Here is a 16,887-nt window from a genome sequence, read left to right as displayed (position 1 = left end):
AAACGAAAATGTGTTCCAATTTGACGAACATCAGTTGGTCTTACAAAATCACAAATGATTAAATTGGAACCTCTGCCTACTTTCCAATGGTGGGAAAGCTCCTGTCTCCTTACAAGTCCGTCGCATTTAAGCTCACATCAAGCTTTTACTTTTAACTAAAAGTTTACACGTATTAATTTACATGTTTCATGTTTTGATCTGAACTGTTACATTCACATCTGTTTTCTCTTCATATTTACATAGAAGAAATAGAGAGAGAATTTGGTACTAATTTACATGTTTCAGGTTTCGATCTGAATTATTACATCCACATCTGTTTTCTCTTTCATATGTACATAGAAGAAATGGAGAGAATTTGCGTTCAGTGACCACAACCTTTCCCATTTTTGAAGAGGGGGAATTTGCATATTCATTCACATAACGATCCTGAACGTCGTCCACCTTTAGGATCAAGTTTGATAAACCTTGGAAGTTGTAGCTGTTGCAAGGCTATGCCATTGCCTTCTGTTGCACTCGATGTCTATCTTCGATGCTTCATCATTTTCTTTGCCTTCCTCGAGAAGCTCCGAACCATGGCCTCGTCAGAAAATGTCAAAGAAACCTCCTCTTCAATAGTCTCTTGTTTATTGTACCAACAGTCTTTTGAATTGGGTTCAGAATATTCTGGAGGTGTATCAGGATCTTCAGGTATATCTCGATATAAGTGTTTCAATATGAAAAGAGCAGTGTCATGATCCCTCCAGTAGTTTCTGCATTCCAAAGTCAAACCAGTTAGAACGTGGAGCAGCTATTTAACAATACACCATCCTCCTTCCACTCGAAACTATTACTAGAGGTCTAAAAAAAATGTCATGCACAAATGACAACAAATTGATATTATTGTGATTGAGACTATCCACAAAATTCCGGCTGGGTTGTCAAACAGTTAAAACAAAAAACTGTCAACGGCAGATAATACCGTACGTTTATTAGTGATCATACGTGAATACAATTCTTTTTACTGGTCTTAGTACACAACTTCTGACATTGCATACAAGAAGACCCACAGTTTATTCGCTATTTGATATGATTAAAAGTTCACAAACTAAAAGCTAGATATAACCACATTTACCAAGACACTTGTCTACACAGCAATGCAGTAGCAGAACCCAAATTTTTTTGGAAACATATGGAAAAAAACTACACAAGGTTTTTCAGGGAAAATATTGCTTAATGCATGGTGGATAGAGTGAACGGAGCGATATTTCTACTTGATTAAAGAATACATAAAACTCACGTATGGGATTTAAGGGCTTGCAGATATGGATGCTCAAATGTTTTATCCTGCACGTCAACGAGTTTTGATTAAAGAAAGATCAGCACAAGAGTTATCCTCTCAACATGGAGGACAACAATGTCAGGCAAACAATCCAAGCTGGGAACGTGTATATTTCACATAGCAAATGAAAGGATAGACAACCGGACAATAAGGGTAAAAAAAATACTACTAATAACCCAAACCCAGGGTAGCAGACAAAATATGAAGCAGAAAAAAAAAAAACTCAACGGAAAGCTCTATCTATTAATGGCATCGGTTCAAACTAAAAACAAATAACAAATAACAAAAACAAATCCCATTTGGTAACATATCCAAAAACGAAGTGTCTTAGCCTGATCAAATCACCCACCTAAAACCCTCCAATTTTTCTCAAACCAAATATTCCAGAAAAACCAACAAAAAAGGCAGTCCATAATGTGTGGTGTGACTCTTTAGACAAAGAAGGAACAACATGATCTTCGGCTATATGCCAATTCAGCTTTGTGCACTTCTTATCATGGTTACAGAGTATTGATCATATATCTTCACATTTGGCCCTTTTTTTAAGAGAGCATTTTCATTGAAGTGAAATATAAAACACCTAGGACACTACATATAAGTCTATCAGCTAGTGCACAAGGAGCTATAGCTGTAATTACAAAAACAAATAAAAAAAATGATGAACTACAAAAACAATTTCAGTTTTTTGAGATGGTATGGATAAAAAGCATATCAGGAGGGTTAGAGACTAACGTTGGTTGCTCCAGTTTAGGCTAATTACAATTATACTTATTTACTAATTTGCAAAAATGCCTCAAGTTATCATATTGTTCATTTAAAAAAAAATCCCAAAATGCTTCAAGTTGTGATACCTATGCTAGCTCCTCCATGCCTTGATACTTTCTCAATTTTGGTTTCTCATCGAAAGACTAACAATGGTATATACTTCCAAATTTTGAATCATGTTACGAGAACAAACAATGGATTTGATGGAAAATTCAGCATCTTAAGATCATATGGTTAAAGGAAATACATACTTGAAGCATGTGATCAATCCGGCCTTCTTCCCTTCCCGTCAATCTCTCCATCATTGCAACACCATAAGACTTCAGTTCTCCTTCTTGAAAATCCTCCGCTCCTTCTACAGTAGATGCAGAAAAAATTAAAGAAAGAGAAAGAGATCTCATCTAATTTATTTACAAACAAACGTATGGAGAGGATGGAGGACAATCTAAAAGATGGCGACAAATGACACCAAAACTGAAAAAAGCTGTCTCATATTTATCATAGAGATCCTGCTTGGCACTTGTTCCATATAGTGAGAGGCTCCACTCTGGTATGAAAGAAAGCCGTGAACAGCTGTTCATAAAGGAATTTAACCTGATCATCCAAATCGAGCTACTAGTGTTGGCAGGAAAGAACTCTCAGTTCAGAGCTCAATTAGTGAAGAGTTGAACTTGAAAGCAACATTGGTTCTCTCGTCAAAATGGTTTCATACATTCAACTATGTACGTAATTCTGTATAATGCCATGATATAAACTTATATATTACCTTCTAGACCATCTGCCTTTCTAGATTGGCAAACTGTGAGTACTTTCACCTGCCAAATAATGTCTTACATTAACCCAAAACCAAACAAATATTTATTGAAACGAAATTCTGTTTCAACAAAGCTCTTAGAAAGAACCAAAACCAAGCTAAAGTTAAGGCAAGTTATATCATAATCACATGCAAATACCAGCACACAAATTGGCAACCGCTAACCAGCTAAATCATAAAGAGGTAGGCACGCTCGGAAATCAAAAATCTAAAAGAAAAATAAGGGGTGGTCATATTAACCACAACCATTAAGATAAAAATACCAACACAAAGGATCTGTGGATACATGAACATACCTTTAGAGCAGCGAGTATCAAAATATTAATCTTACTTTTGCCGCTTAATATTTTATGTAAAATATTTTGTGGCTTTCTTTTTGCTACGGTCATGTTTGTTTCATTTTTCTTAATGGAAGTCTGAATTCTCATAAAATTTACAATTTGTAAAATTTGATTTAGGTTTTTATTTATAGAATCTAGAATCATATTTACATTTTAATAAACTAATTAATTAAAGGTTAGATTAGACTCGTGAATGGCGCCATTGCACAAGTTACTCCATAAGAAATTTAAAATTAACCATTTTATATTAATGCAGTTAAAAAAGAAAATAAATAAATAAATTCAGCAACTAATTTCTATACTCTTTTTTTTTTCTTTTTTTTTTTTTTTTGTGCATTTAGGATGACAATACCCTTAAATGGAATTCCACCCAAGGCCATTACAATCTTCTTAGAATGCAATACTAAGAAGCAAAGCACTTGCGAAGCAAAAGGCCAATTCCAAGTACGACTTTAACAATAATAGAAGAAAAGTAATTTAAATAAATCTCAGAATGTTTTTTTCAATATCATGTGGTAATATCAACTGGTGTACTAATAACATGCATAGTACGACGAAAAAATTAAAAAATTGATTTGAAAGGTTTAAAAGAAAAATGAATTGAAAGGTTTGAACGGAGAAAAACACCAAGTCAAGCATGAGAAGATGCAATCTTATAAAGTTCAGTACAACCTCTTAAATCACCGATTGACCCAAGAACTTAAACTAGTGGGTAAGGGTAAACTTAATATGATATCTAACACTGCCCCTCACTTGCGAGCATGAAATATGAAGAGCCAAGCAAGAGGAAATGTAACTGCTATGGTATCATCCTAAATCATCAATTGACCAAAAAGCTTAAGCTAGTGGGTAAGGATCAATTTAATATAAATATCTAACACAACCTACCCCAAAAGTGTGTAGATTGTCCTTCATTGCTTGAGAACGAAGAGCCAAGTTATCAGCAAATTCCTGTACAGCATACAGGAAAATCTATCAGAATCACGAAAGCAAGTTCAAGAATAAATGAAATTCAGTATATCAATATAATGAAGATATTTACTCGAAATCCAATATGCAACCTTCTTCCTCCTCTATGAAATGGTATAATAACAGGTCGTTTAAGCATGTACTCCTTGCAAACAAGTGGCTCTACTCTGTATAAATTCAACAAAACTTCCATTAAACGTTCTCCATAACATATACTAATTATTACCATATCAACAAGAAAAATTTTTAAATAAACATTGATTAAAAACAAGAAAATCACAACATGTTATTGTCTTTTTCTAAAGATAGAAATTCAATTTTTAAAAATTATGAATGAACCCAAACACAGCAAAGAAATGCTCCAGGCATGCATTCACAGAGCGCAATGTCCAAGAGCATGTGGTTGGGCTCAATGGATAAGTGGTTTGCATGACAAATGACTCCAAGAATTGGCCAAAAAGCAAAACAGTATCTTCTTCGGGTCAATAAATAAAAATTAGCGGCGTCAAATAAAAAGCACAGATCAAAGAAAAGAAATGATGTCGATCAAGTAACAAACAGCACATCACAAGGTGGCTGGTTATAGAAATGATCAAGCACTTAGAATGGTCAAATATGCATTCTCTACAGGCACATTACAAAGGGTTGCTTCCAAGGACCTGTATGCTACAGGATCAAATGGATGGAAAATGTTAAACATTTGTCGACAAGCAGGCATCTCTTCATTTATATTTTCTTCACCCCAATATTCTTGCCCTTTTCCTGAAGACCAACAAAACAGTTCTTAGAATCATCAAAATCATTAAGCATATAAACCAAAGTCTAGGAGTACAAACTGATCTCCAGATTCAGAAAGAGCATATTGAATACCATATCAAAATAAATAGAAACTTGCTAGACTAATACCAAAAACAGTAAATTTTCTGCAATGCAAGATTGTTTTTCGTGTCCAGCAAGTTAATCGATTATAAATAGATCTCATTAGCATAAATACTATTTCTATGTTCTCAACTTCTCATATCAAGAAAGAAATTGGTAGCAGCTCTCACAACTATAACAAATTTTCCGTTGATAGATGAAAAGAAACTAAACGTTCAAAGATACAACCGCCAAAAGAATAATAACGCAAACGAAACAAGGGAAATGAAACACCCCCAACAAATCCAAATAAATAAAATTAAAAAAATAAAAGAGGAAGAGATGGGAAAAAACAAAAAAAGGCTGTTCTTTCTGTTTCTTAGTATATGTATATGTTTCCTACCAAAAAAAAAAAAAAAACAAGAAAAGAAACGGAAGATCACAATAGAGCAATGCTAGGCCCCCAATATTAATTTACTTATAACCGAAGGAATAAGAAAATACATGAAGCAAATGGGGAGGCGGCACGTGTGAGTGGAGAGAAAATCCATGAAGCCAATGGAAAAGTAGTACGTGGAAGTGGGGAGGAAAGCAAGGAGGACGGGGACCATCAGGTGGGGACCACTTGTTAGTTAGTAGTGGGAATTAAAAGGAGTAGAGAGCAGAGGGAGGTAGGGAGATTTTGGTGGAGAGGGAGAGAGGCTGGTTTCTTCCTCGAAAGGGAGAGAGCAGAAGTTCCAGGTTCCTTGGTTCTGTTTTTTTGTTTCTTGTTCTTTATTTCCAGATTGTCGCAAGTTGTTCTGTGTTTTAGGTTTCGGTTACTGTTTGGTTAGTTGTTGCTGAGTTGAACGTTTGGTTCATTGTTCTTAAGCGTTTTGTTAGTCTCTTGCTTGTAATATTGTTAAAAGGCTTAATAGAAGTTTAAGGAACCAATTGGTAACTGACATTTGGTATCAGAGCATAAAAACCTAGGCACGCGCACAAACATGGCAAAGAAGGTTGAAGAGAGATTGGATATAGTGGTGCAAGGGATGCAGAAGCTTCCGATAATCGAAGAAAACATCGCATTGCTGTCGAAGAACATATCTGAGATGAATTCGCAGATAGATAAGCAATATCAACAATAGCAAGTGATTTTGAAGTACATTGAGGGCATTATCCGGGATGACTCGCCGGAAAGAAAAACAGAGGAAGGTTCCTCAAGTAAGGTTAAAGGTGGTGAACCAACTCTAAAGGCTATGTCTTTGGAATCGGAGGAGGAAGTTAAGGCAGATGATGAACAGTCCTTGGACCGCAACAAGTTTAGGAAGGTTGAAATGCCCGTGTTTAATGGAACGGACCAAGATTCCTGGCTTTTTCGAGCTGACCATTACTTCAAAATCCATAACCTGATGGATTCGAAGAAGCTTACCATGGCTGCAGTCAGTTTTGACGGCCCAACTCTTGACTGGTACCGGTCACAAGAGGAACGTGAAGCGTAAGGGTGGGACGATCTGAAGTAGATGTTAGTACGTTTTCGTGCGATACAAGATGGCACATTGGTGGGAAGATTTCTAACCATCGAGTAAGAAACAACGGTAAAGGAGTATAAAAATCGCTTTGACAAGCTGTTGGCACCAGTAGCCTTCCTACAACCTATGGTTTTGGAAGAAACCTTTATGAATGGGTTGAGCCCATGGTTAAAGTCTGAAGTTGAGACATTGGAGCCCGTTGGACTGGCCCAGATGATGAAGTTGACCCTAAAGATTGAAAATCGTGAGATGGTCCGAAAAGAGTGTGGGCTGAGTAGTGCGTACGATACCAAGCCCTCCTACAAGACCCAACATCTCAGGAATTCTAGTGTGACACCTGCAAATGAGGCAACAGACACAGGTAATTGGCCAATGAGAACGATCACTCTCAAGGAGATTGCGGCTGGTGATAACCGTCGAGAACGGCCCACGAAACGACTAACGGACGCCAAATTCCAAGCAAGGAGAGAAGGGGTTGTGCTTCCGTTGCGGGGAAAAGTATTACGCGGGGCATAGGTGCAAAGCGAAAGAGAATAAAGAACTGAGAATGCTGGTGGTGAAAGAAAGTGGGGAAGAGTTAGAAATTGTGGAAGAGAGTATTACGACGCTGAAACAAAGATGAAATCAATCGAAGTCCACAATGTGGAGAACCTGAATATTGAGTTGTCTATAAACTCAGTAGTAGGCTTAACCAATCCTAAGACCATGAAGGTTAAGGGTAGGATTCGTGAAGAAGATGTAGTGATATTGGTTGGTTGTGGGGCTACCCATAACTTTATTGCAGAGAAGCTTGTGAAGTGGATGGGGTTGCCATTGAATGAGACACCTAATTATGGATTAATACTAGGCTCGGGGACTACAACTAAAGGCAAGGGTGTTTGTGGTGATGTTGAAGTGTGGTTGGGAGAGTGGAAGGTGATCGACAGCTTCCTGCTCTTGGAAGTAGAAGGGGTGGACATGATACTAGGAATGCAGTGGTTGCATTCGTTGGGATGACTGAGGTGGATTGGAAAAGTCTGGTGCTGACTTTCTATCACCAAGCCAAGAAGATCACGATCAAGGGAGACCCGAGCCTCACAAAAACCCGTGTTAGACTGAAGTGTATAGTGAAGTCATGGGAAGCCGAGGACCAAAGAATTTTTGGTGGAATGCAGGGCTATGGAAGGGGGAGTGGCCTTGGAAGAAGAACAAGAGGAGGAAACATCACCAGAGGTGGATAACACCATTCCTACCATTTTCTTGAGAAGTTTGCTGATGTGTTTAACTGGCCAGAGAAGTTGCCACCCCAGCGAGGAATTAATCACCACATTTATTTGAAGAAAGGAACTAACCCAGTTAATGTGCATCCATATAGGTATGCCCACCACCAAAAGGAAGAGATGGAAAGATTGGTAGATGAGAATGTTATCTTCAAGAATAATCCGGCCGAATAGGAGTCCATACTCCAATCCAGTTCTATTGGTAAGGAAAAGGGAGGGGAGTTGGAGATTTTGTGTAGACTATAGGGCCTTAAATAACGTAACCATTCTGGATAAGTTCCCAATTCTGGTCATAGAGGAGCTTTTTGATGAGCTTAATGGGACTAACGTATTTTCGAAAATAGACCTCAAGGCTAGATACCACCAGATCAGAATGTGCCCAGATGACATTGAGAAAATAGCCTTTCGCACCCATGAAGGCCACTATGAGTTCCTAGTCATGCCATTCAGGTTGACCAATGCCCCTTCAACTTTCCAAGCCTTGATGAACCAAGTATTCAAGCCCTACATGAGAAGGTTTGTTCTTGTTTTCTTTGATGACATTCTAGTTTATAGTAAAGGGAGGGAAGAACATGCTCACACCTTGAGGTAGTACTCGAATTGTTGAGAGAGAATGAGTTGTACGCGAATCTTGAAAAGTGCAGCTTTGCCAAGCCACAGATTGGGTACTTAGGCCATTTTATTTCTGAAAAGGACATTGAGGTAGATCCTGAAAAGATAAGGGCTATTAGAGAGTGGCCGGTTCCCACCAATGTAAGGGAAGTGAGAGGATTTCTGGGAGTCACTGGGTATTATCGTCGGTTTGTGCAAAACTATGACACCATTGCAGCCCCTCTTACCCAGCTATCGAAGACAGGAGCCTACAAATGGAGTGAGGAGGCCGACGTTGCTTTTGAGAAGCTCAAATTGGCCATGATGACTCTTCCAATGTCGGCCATGCCTGACTTCAATTTGCCCCTTGAAATAGAGTCAGATGCGTCTGGATTTGGGGTTGGGGCAGTGCTCACACATGCGAAAAGACAAATAGCATTCTTTAGTAAAACATTGTGTATGAGGGATAGAGCTCAGCCTGTGTATGAAAAGGAATTAATAGTGGTTGTGTTCGCAGTTCAAAGATAGCACCCGTACCTTTTGGGGAGGAAGTTCACAGTGAAGACAAATCAACGTTCCCTCAAGTTTTTATTGGAACAAAGGGTAATACAACCATAATACCATAAATGGATTGCCAAGCTATTGGAATACTCGTTCGAAGTAGTCTATAAATTGGGTTTAAAAAACCAAAGCTGCAGATGCCTTGTCCAGGATCCCACCTACAGTGCACTTGAGTCAGTTGACTGCCCCTGCCTTGTTGGATGTGGCTGTGATTTGTGAAGAGGTGGAAAAAGACCCAGGGCTGCAAGAAATAATCAAGCTGATGGAAGAACAAAAACTGTAAATACCACACTATACGCTCCAACAAGGAGTGCTGAAGTTCAAGGGCAGGTTAGTACTTTCGAGCTCTTCTTCATTATTGCCAACTATAATGCACCTTTCCTATTACTGAAGCATCCCTATACAGCCAAGACTGTCACTTAAGCATTCATCAAGGAAGTTGTCAAGCTCCACGGATTCCCCAAGTCCGTAGTCTCGGATAGAGAAAATCTTTCTAAGCCATTTCTGGATACAGACGTTCAAATTAGCGGGTACCAAATTGAACCAAAGTTCCTCTTATCATCCCCTGTCTGATGGGCAAACAGAGGTAGTGAACAAAAGCGTGGAGGCTTACTTAAGATGTTTTTGCAGTGAGAAGCCAAGGGAATGGAGCCAATGGCTGCATTGGGCCAAGTACTGGTACAATACCATGTACCACAGTTCAATCGGAATCACTCCTTTCCAGGTGGTCTATAGCAGATTACCCCAACCTTTGACTCGAAATGGGGACATGGAGACACCTAACTCCACACTTGATCAGCAACTGAAGGATAAGGATGTGATCTTAGGGGCACTAAAGGAGCATTTGAAGGTAGCTCAAGAAAGAATGATGAAGTATGCTGACCTTAAGTGAAGAGATGTTGAGTTTCAAGAAGGGGACTTTGTTTTCCTCAAAATCAGACCTTACCAACAGGTTTCTTTAAGGAAGAAACGTAATGAGAAGCTGTCACCAAAGTACTTCGAACCCTACAAGGTGTTGGCAAGAATTGGGGCTGTAGCTTATAAGCGGAACTTCCAAGTTCAGCAGTCATTCACCCGGTTTTTCATGTTTCACAGCTCCAGAAGGCAGTAGGGAATTGGAAGCAAGTACAACAGCTCAACCCTTATGTGAATGAAAACCACGAATGGATCACGCAACCAGATGAAGTTATATGGTTACTGCAAAAATCAAGCCACAAAGGAATGGGAAGTACTGGTAAGTCGGAAGGGACTACCACCACACGAAGCCTCTTGGGAAGTTTGCGCAGATTTGAAGCACCAGTTCCCTGAGTTCCACCTTGAGGACAAGGTGGATTTGGAGGAAGAGAGTAATGCTAGGCCCCCAATATTATTTACTTATAACCGAAGGAATAAGAAAATACATGAAGCAAATGGGGAGATGGCACGTGTGAGTGGGGAGAAAAGCCATGAAGCCAATGGGAAAGTAGTGCGTGGAAGTGGGGAGGAAAGCAAGGAGGACGGGGACCATCAGGTGGGGACCACTAGTTAGTGAGTAGTGGGAATTAAAAGGAGTGGAGAGCAGAGGGAGGTAGGGAGATTTTGGTGGAGAAGGAGAGAGGTTGGTTTCTTCCTCAGAAAGGGAGAGAGCAGAAGTTCCAAGTTCCTTGGTTCTGTTTTTTTGTTTCTTGTTCTTTATTTTCAGATTGTCACAAGTTGTTCAGTGTTTTTAGTTTCGATTACTGTTTGGTTAGTTGTTGCTGAGTTGAACGTTTGGTTCATTGTTCTTAAGTGTTCTGTTAATCTTTTGCTTGTAATATGGTTGAAAGGCTTAATAGAAGTGTAAGGAACCAGTTGGTATCCTAACAAGCAACTCTTCCACAAACACTATGCCATCTCCAAGTAGCGACAAAGAAAAAGATCTCCAAACATCACCAAAGCAACAGCTCTCTTAAAAACTGAAAACTCACTTAATATAATCAATTGGAGGGCCCAACTTTTGCAAGCTAAATTAAATATGCAATAATATTATCCAGCCCCATGTTAAATAGTTTAGCTATCCTTATCAAACAAACATTTCAACACGGATAAAGAGTCTACATGAACAACTAAATGGTCCTCCGGCTGAACATCCTTCATATCAATGCAAACTAAATTAAACATACTGTTGTTGATTAATGATTACAACAATTATTTCCACAAAGACTATAATGTACCTAGCATGTCACAAATGCAACCTTACCAATTCCAATACGGATATTACGAAGTGCAAGAAAGACGCCAAGAGGCGATCCAACAGCAAAAAAAGTATCAACCTAGTTATAGAAAAAAAAAATTGAAATAAAATAGTAAAAAACCAGCAGATGGTAACGTTGAACATATATATCAGAATATGTCAAAAGAATTTTTTCTTGTCAATCCCGTTCTTGACTTACCTTAAATGCAAGCTTTTTGTACTTTATACAAGGAGTGAAACTCTTTGAACCATCATCTTGTTCAGGAGGTACCTCTTCTAATACAGGCTCCTTGGGCATACCTATTAAACTTTTCTTATTTCCTGATAATGTTTCACACATAAAAAAATATCATTCGGACAAGTTTTTCCCATAAGTGAACAAATAAGTGAAACAATTAGGAGGGACCTTCATTCAATCCTCCATCAGTATCCCTATTAGCAGACATCGACTCAAGTTCTGCCAACTTCCTTTTAAGATAATCAACCTAACAAACAAGAAGTTCAACAAGACATCCTATAAATGGAGGTTACATGCTGAAAGCATAAAGAAATAAGTAAAATGTGACATGTGCGTGCAAGTGAATGCATAATCATTCTTGTATGTTGGAAGCATACAAGGATAAATAAATCATAACGTGTGTGTGTCATTATGCTGAGTCTACAGACCTCTTCTTTCAGGGATTTGATTACTTCGTCTTTATCATTTGAATCCTCAAATTGCAGCTCACCAATTCTATTCAATCTAGGAACCTCTAAGTCGCAGTTTACGTTTTTATTTAACTCCTCCAGCTCATTGCTTGTTTGAGGAAGCCTTTTGCTGGAATCATAGTCATCCACCTTACAAGGATTTTCATGTTTGTTACTGAGCTCAGATGGATGCGATGCCATAGGATCCACAACAACTGAAGGATTTTCCAAATGCATTTGAGGCATACTTCTCTCATCACCCTCTTTAGCAACATGCACAAAATCTGAACATCCATAAACTGCAGTCGAACAGTTATCCTCCGTATCAAAAGAAGAGTTCTGCACAGAGGATTGATTGTCCACCCCTGATAACCCTTCACTTCTAGCGTGCTCCCCATAGATCAAATTCCTTGGAAAAGGAAATGACGGACTTTCCTGGTGGCAGAGGATATCATACGACAGGACACTCCCCAAGGAATGTCCATAGATAGAAACCTAAATAATAATACAAAAAATATATAATAACCAATTTATATAATCGAATTAGACAGAAGTTAGGATTAAAAATAAAATAATCTTGGAGCCACATACCTTTCCATCATATCCAGGATTCCTTCTAAGAAACTTCATGTACAGTCGATTTAATTGGTTAGATACCTAAAGAGAAATCAGTATACCCGTTTAGTCCTAGTTCCAAGTGCAGAGCTTCATATCATGAAAATCTGTCAGTGCTACATAACCAGTATTATATCACTTCCAAGTTGTAAACAGTATGCCTCATATTCAAATGTACTTCACAGGGTTTCTTGCAGTCACAGCAATTATCGGATTTTTTTTTTTCTTTGAAAAAGGAAACAAGACTCTTCATTAAGTAAATGAATAGACAAAATAATGTTTGAGTACAATGACAATAAGTGCACCCAAACATCTCAACTAGGTTGGCACCCCCTTAACACTCTTATCACATACCGAATTTGATCAAAACGAAAAACCAAACCCATGCGAATACAATTACAATTCCGTCCATACATCTAAAAGCAAGATACACACAAAGACAAACAAAACTACCAAACAACACAGCGATCTTAAGAGTTTGATAATAAAACAAAATCCCCCAAAATGAATAAGACTACAAGCTCAAGAAAATGACTACTCATGTAAGAACGCCGGCCAATTAAGGCTAATGTCTTGAATTGAGTATGCTTCAAACGCTCTAGATAAGGAACACCATGAGGAAGCATTGATTCTAGCTATGTCCGGATGATTCATCCAATTGGATTCTTTATTGTGAAATATTCTTTGGTTCCACTCAAACCAAATTTCTGAAAGTAGGGTCTTTATAGCATTTATCCATAGCAATCTTGATTTCTCTTTTAGATTGGTGCCGATTAGGAGCTGCAAAACGTTCTTCTTAAAGTTGGCATCAAAGACACAATTGATGCTGAAGGATCCCAATAGGTAAAACCAACATTTTTCTGCAAAGGGACACCTGTAAATCTTCAGAATCCTGCAAACATAAAGAGCAAACATTTGGAGATAAAATGTGAGATGGAAGTTTTGACTGCATGACCGAAGCACAATTAAATAACCCATTCAGCATTATCCAAGATGTTAACTCTTCTTGTACTTTTGCTTTTCCAAATAGACACCGATGGGGGAAGCTAACGATAAATGTTTAACCAACGATTTAACTGAGAATTTTCCATTAGACTCTAACTTCCAAACTCTTCTATCTGGACTTTCCGTGGTTTGTTTTTTTGTGATAATACCGTTAAGAGCTAGGAAATCATCAATTTCTTCCTCCTTTAATTGCCTTCTGAGATTTAAGGACCAAGATGCTGTTAAAAGAATCCCAAAAATCATGAACCGCCCCATTCGGATTCATAGAGTCTAAACAGCCTTGGAAAAGAGTCTTTGAGTGCATCAGCCCAAGGATCATGCCAAAGTCTATTCTTGTGCCACTGCCGAGTTTAAACATGGCCAGCGTATCCACTTTATTCCAGCTCCTTGAAATGCTAATCCATGGGATGCGAAGGCTACAAGCATTGCTTCCTTTGGTGTGACAACTGAATTGACTTTCTCCATGAATGCACCCAAAGGGAGTTTTCTTCATTAAAAAATCTCCATCCCCATTTGGCTAGAAGGGCAAGATTTTTGTTTTCTAAGCCTCCTAAACCAAGCCCCCCATCCTCTTGCATTCGAGACACCATGTCCCATTTAACTAGATGATCCCTGAATGTCCTTCCCAAAAGAAGTTTCTTAATAAACACTCTACTGTTCGAGACACCTTTACCGGCACTAAAAAGATTTACATATATATGTAGGAATATGGGAAAGAACCGACTTGCTTAAAGTGGTGCGAACTCCTCTTGATAGATTGTATCTTTTCCATTTCTCCAATTTTCCTTGAATTTTGTCAATTACCGGCTGCCAAAAAACAGCGTGCTTAGGATCACCACTAGGGGGAGCCCTAGGTAAGAGAGTGGAAGATGAGAGGCTTTACAATTCAGCTTTGATAACTCTTCAAACAGCTCAATTTCTTCTATGTTAAAACCACAAAGTGCAGAATTTTCCCAATTGATCTTCTTCTTGGAACTCCACTCAAAGAATTCAATTGTCTTCTTAAGAGATTCCAGCATTCCATCTTCGTATTTACAAAAGATTAACGTGTCATCAGCGAATTAAAGGCAGTAGACACTAATGCTGTTTTTTCCCAACTTGAAACCTTCAAACTTTCCTTTTTCATATAGCCTATTTAACAAGGCACTTATCAGTTCGCTGATTAATAAGAAAATGAAGGGAGAAAGTGCGTCTCCTTGCCTAATTCCTCTTGTGGCTTTGATTCTCCCTTTTTGTCTCCCAAACGAATATTGATTATCTTAGATTAGAAATACAGCCCATGATCCATGTGATCCATCTAGGATCAAAGTTCTGAGAATTTTCTCAAGGAACTCCCACTCTATAAAAGGCCTTTTCTAAATCCAATTTTAGAATCCATCCTTTCTTCTCAAAGAACTCTCGAGGAACTTCAACTTCATTTGCTATAAGAATTGGATCCAAGATTTGCCTTCCTTCGATAAAAGTGCTTTGTGTGGGGGCAATTACATGATTTTTTGAGGCGAACGACTAGCACCTTAGCAACAAGCTTATATGTTAATGTGGTTTAGCTGATTGGTCTAAACTCTTGAACACGGACGGCATCTACTTTTTTTTAATAAGGCATAAAGTTTTCTTTGATGCAAGAGTTCAGCTTCCCATTCGTGAAAAAATCCTCAAACAATTTCTCAAAGTTACCCTTAAAGTAATCCCAGAACTTTAATAGAAATTCCGCTATGAAGCCATCGGGTACTGGAGCTTTATTACCGTGATCACGGGTCATTTCTGCTATCAATTTTTTCTCTTCTTTGCAGCCAAGAAACGATGAAAAAATCTGGAGTTCTCATCTCCCAAACTAAGCCAATTAATTTTACTTTTCTGTCAAAGATTTCTCTCATCAATGCGATAGAGGAAAACAATTCTACCTTCAAGGACAATCTAATGTCTCTCTTCAAAATAAAGTTGTCATAAGATTCTGCTTGGTTTGTGGGTAGGACCATGGGATGCAGATCAAGGTAAGGTAAGGTAAGGTAGTAGGGGTAGGATTGGTAGACTCTGAGGGACAGTTAGACTCTTCACTCACATTCTCCCCCTAAAGATGGCTAACGGGAAAGCAAGGCCAATCCTCACAAAACGTGACATCCATAGAAACAAAGTAGGGAATGAAGTTACCGGGTTCTTGGAATACATTGGCAAGTCGGTTGCTTTGGATTGTGTCAAAGATTCACCAACTCCAAATCCTGATTTATTATGGAGTTGATTAATTCCGGTACTATGGATGTGTGGCTGCTGCAAAGAATCAGAGGGCAGCGGCTCGTGAAACGAGTGCAGCGGCAGCGCGTGGATGTGCAGCTGACCAAAAGGGTATTGCGGCTAGACTTGGGAAATCAGATAGGAGTAGGCCAGCTGAATGGCAAAGGAGTTGGAAGGCGGCACGTGAGCATACGCACTAGGCAGCGCATGTACGAAAAGGTTGGGCGCTTGCGGCTGGTTTCCTCCACTAGGCGGCACGGCTGGCTCCAAGGGTAAGACAGAACCACTCACTAGTGGCTTCTGAAGCTGTTGGAGTAGTTTCTCCATGGCGGTGGCGACGGCGGCATTGATCCCAGCTGCAACGCAGCTATCTCATGGTCAGTTTGGGTTTTATCAAGATCGGGTTTCATCTTTACCCTGTTCTAATACCATATTAGAAGCGGTAAAAGAAAATAGACACTGAGTTACGTGGAAACCCAAGTACCGAGAGAAAAACCACGATCTTATTATCTCTTATGAACAAAAGATACAAAGGGGAAAATAAATAAACAACAAGCTTATGATAAAAAAGGAAAGAAAATCAGGGTAAATCTTTCCTTGGGCCAAGCCCACTAATTCTAACAGATACCGTAAGACTCCCCAATGCATCCAACAAAGCCTCAAATGCTTTTTCGAATGCCAGGTGGGAAGGAAGATCTGTCCAAATTCTACATGATTTTGGCTGGATGACGGTCTTCTCTCGGAATATGTTTAATATCCCGTCTTTCTTTGTTGGCTAGACACTCTTTTACCGGACACAAGAAGACCCTTGGCTGGCTATTAACACGCTTTTACATGGATTCTTTGGGGTGATCGAACAAGCACCTCTTCTGAGACCATTTTTCTAGTTTTGAAAACTTTATGGACTTGGTTATTTCTACTGCTTCTGGTGCATAAATAAGCACCTCTTTAAGCTCCAAAGACTTTCTTATCCCTGTCTCTCATTGGCATCATTTTCTGTATTCTCCTTTTGGTGTTTGGGCTCTGCCATTTACACCATTTTATCAATGAAATGTTTCTACTTCTGAAAAAAATTATTTATGGAGCTTTGTAGAAAATTTAATCAACCTTCTACCCTTCTTTTCTCAGTTTTGAGTTATTTTTCTTAAGCTT

The 16,887-nt window shown here is 38.8% G+C and overlaps 1 protein-coding gene across 3 annotated transcripts in view; it reads right to left on the bottom strand.

Annotated features, from left to right (window-relative positions):
• Positions 1-125: 125 nt before the first annotated feature.
• Positions 126-16,887, bottom strand: part of LOC103485387 (phospholipase SGR2) — a 35,937-nt gene continuing 19,175 nt past the window's right edge. For 2 of the 3 annotated variants that reach the window (XM_051082645.1, XM_051082644.1), the window contains 12 exons: positions 12,478-12,543; positions 11,866-12,381; positions 11,606-11,684; positions 11,399-11,520; positions 11,206-11,278; positions 4,867-4,969; positions 4,281-4,374; positions 4,127-4,189; positions 2,850-2,898; positions 2,335-2,438; positions 1,277-1,323; positions 126-749 (listed from right to left, as the gene is read on the bottom strand). In XM_051082645.1, the coding sequence (XP_050938602.1) occupies positions 521-749; positions 1,277-1,323; positions 2,335-2,438; positions 2,850-2,898; positions 4,127-4,189; positions 4,281-4,374; positions 4,867-4,969; positions 11,206-11,278; positions 11,399-11,520; positions 11,606-11,684; positions 11,866-12,381; positions 12,478-12,543 (1,545 nt within the window). In that variant the 3' untranslated portion in view covers positions 126-520. Of the gene's footprint in view, positions 750-1,276; positions 1,324-2,333; positions 2,439-2,849; positions 2,899-4,126; positions 4,190-4,280; positions 4,375-4,866; positions 4,970-11,205; positions 11,279-11,398; positions 11,521-11,605; positions 11,685-11,865; positions 12,382-12,477; positions 12,544-16,887 lie in introns of those variants that run through there. The other variant, XR_007819655.1, reaches the window with a different exon arrangement.

The sequence above is a fragment of the Cucumis melo genome, chromosome 3 (assembly GCF_025177605.1).
Source record: "Cucumis melo cultivar AY chromosome 3, USDA_Cmelo_AY_1.0, whole genome shotgun sequence".
NCBI classification, from domain to species: Eukaryota; Viridiplantae; Streptophyta; class Magnoliopsida; order Cucurbitales; family Cucurbitaceae; genus Cucumis; species Cucumis melo.
Note: the sequence above shows the minus strand (reverse complement) of the source record. Positions and strands in the feature narration are given on the sequence as shown.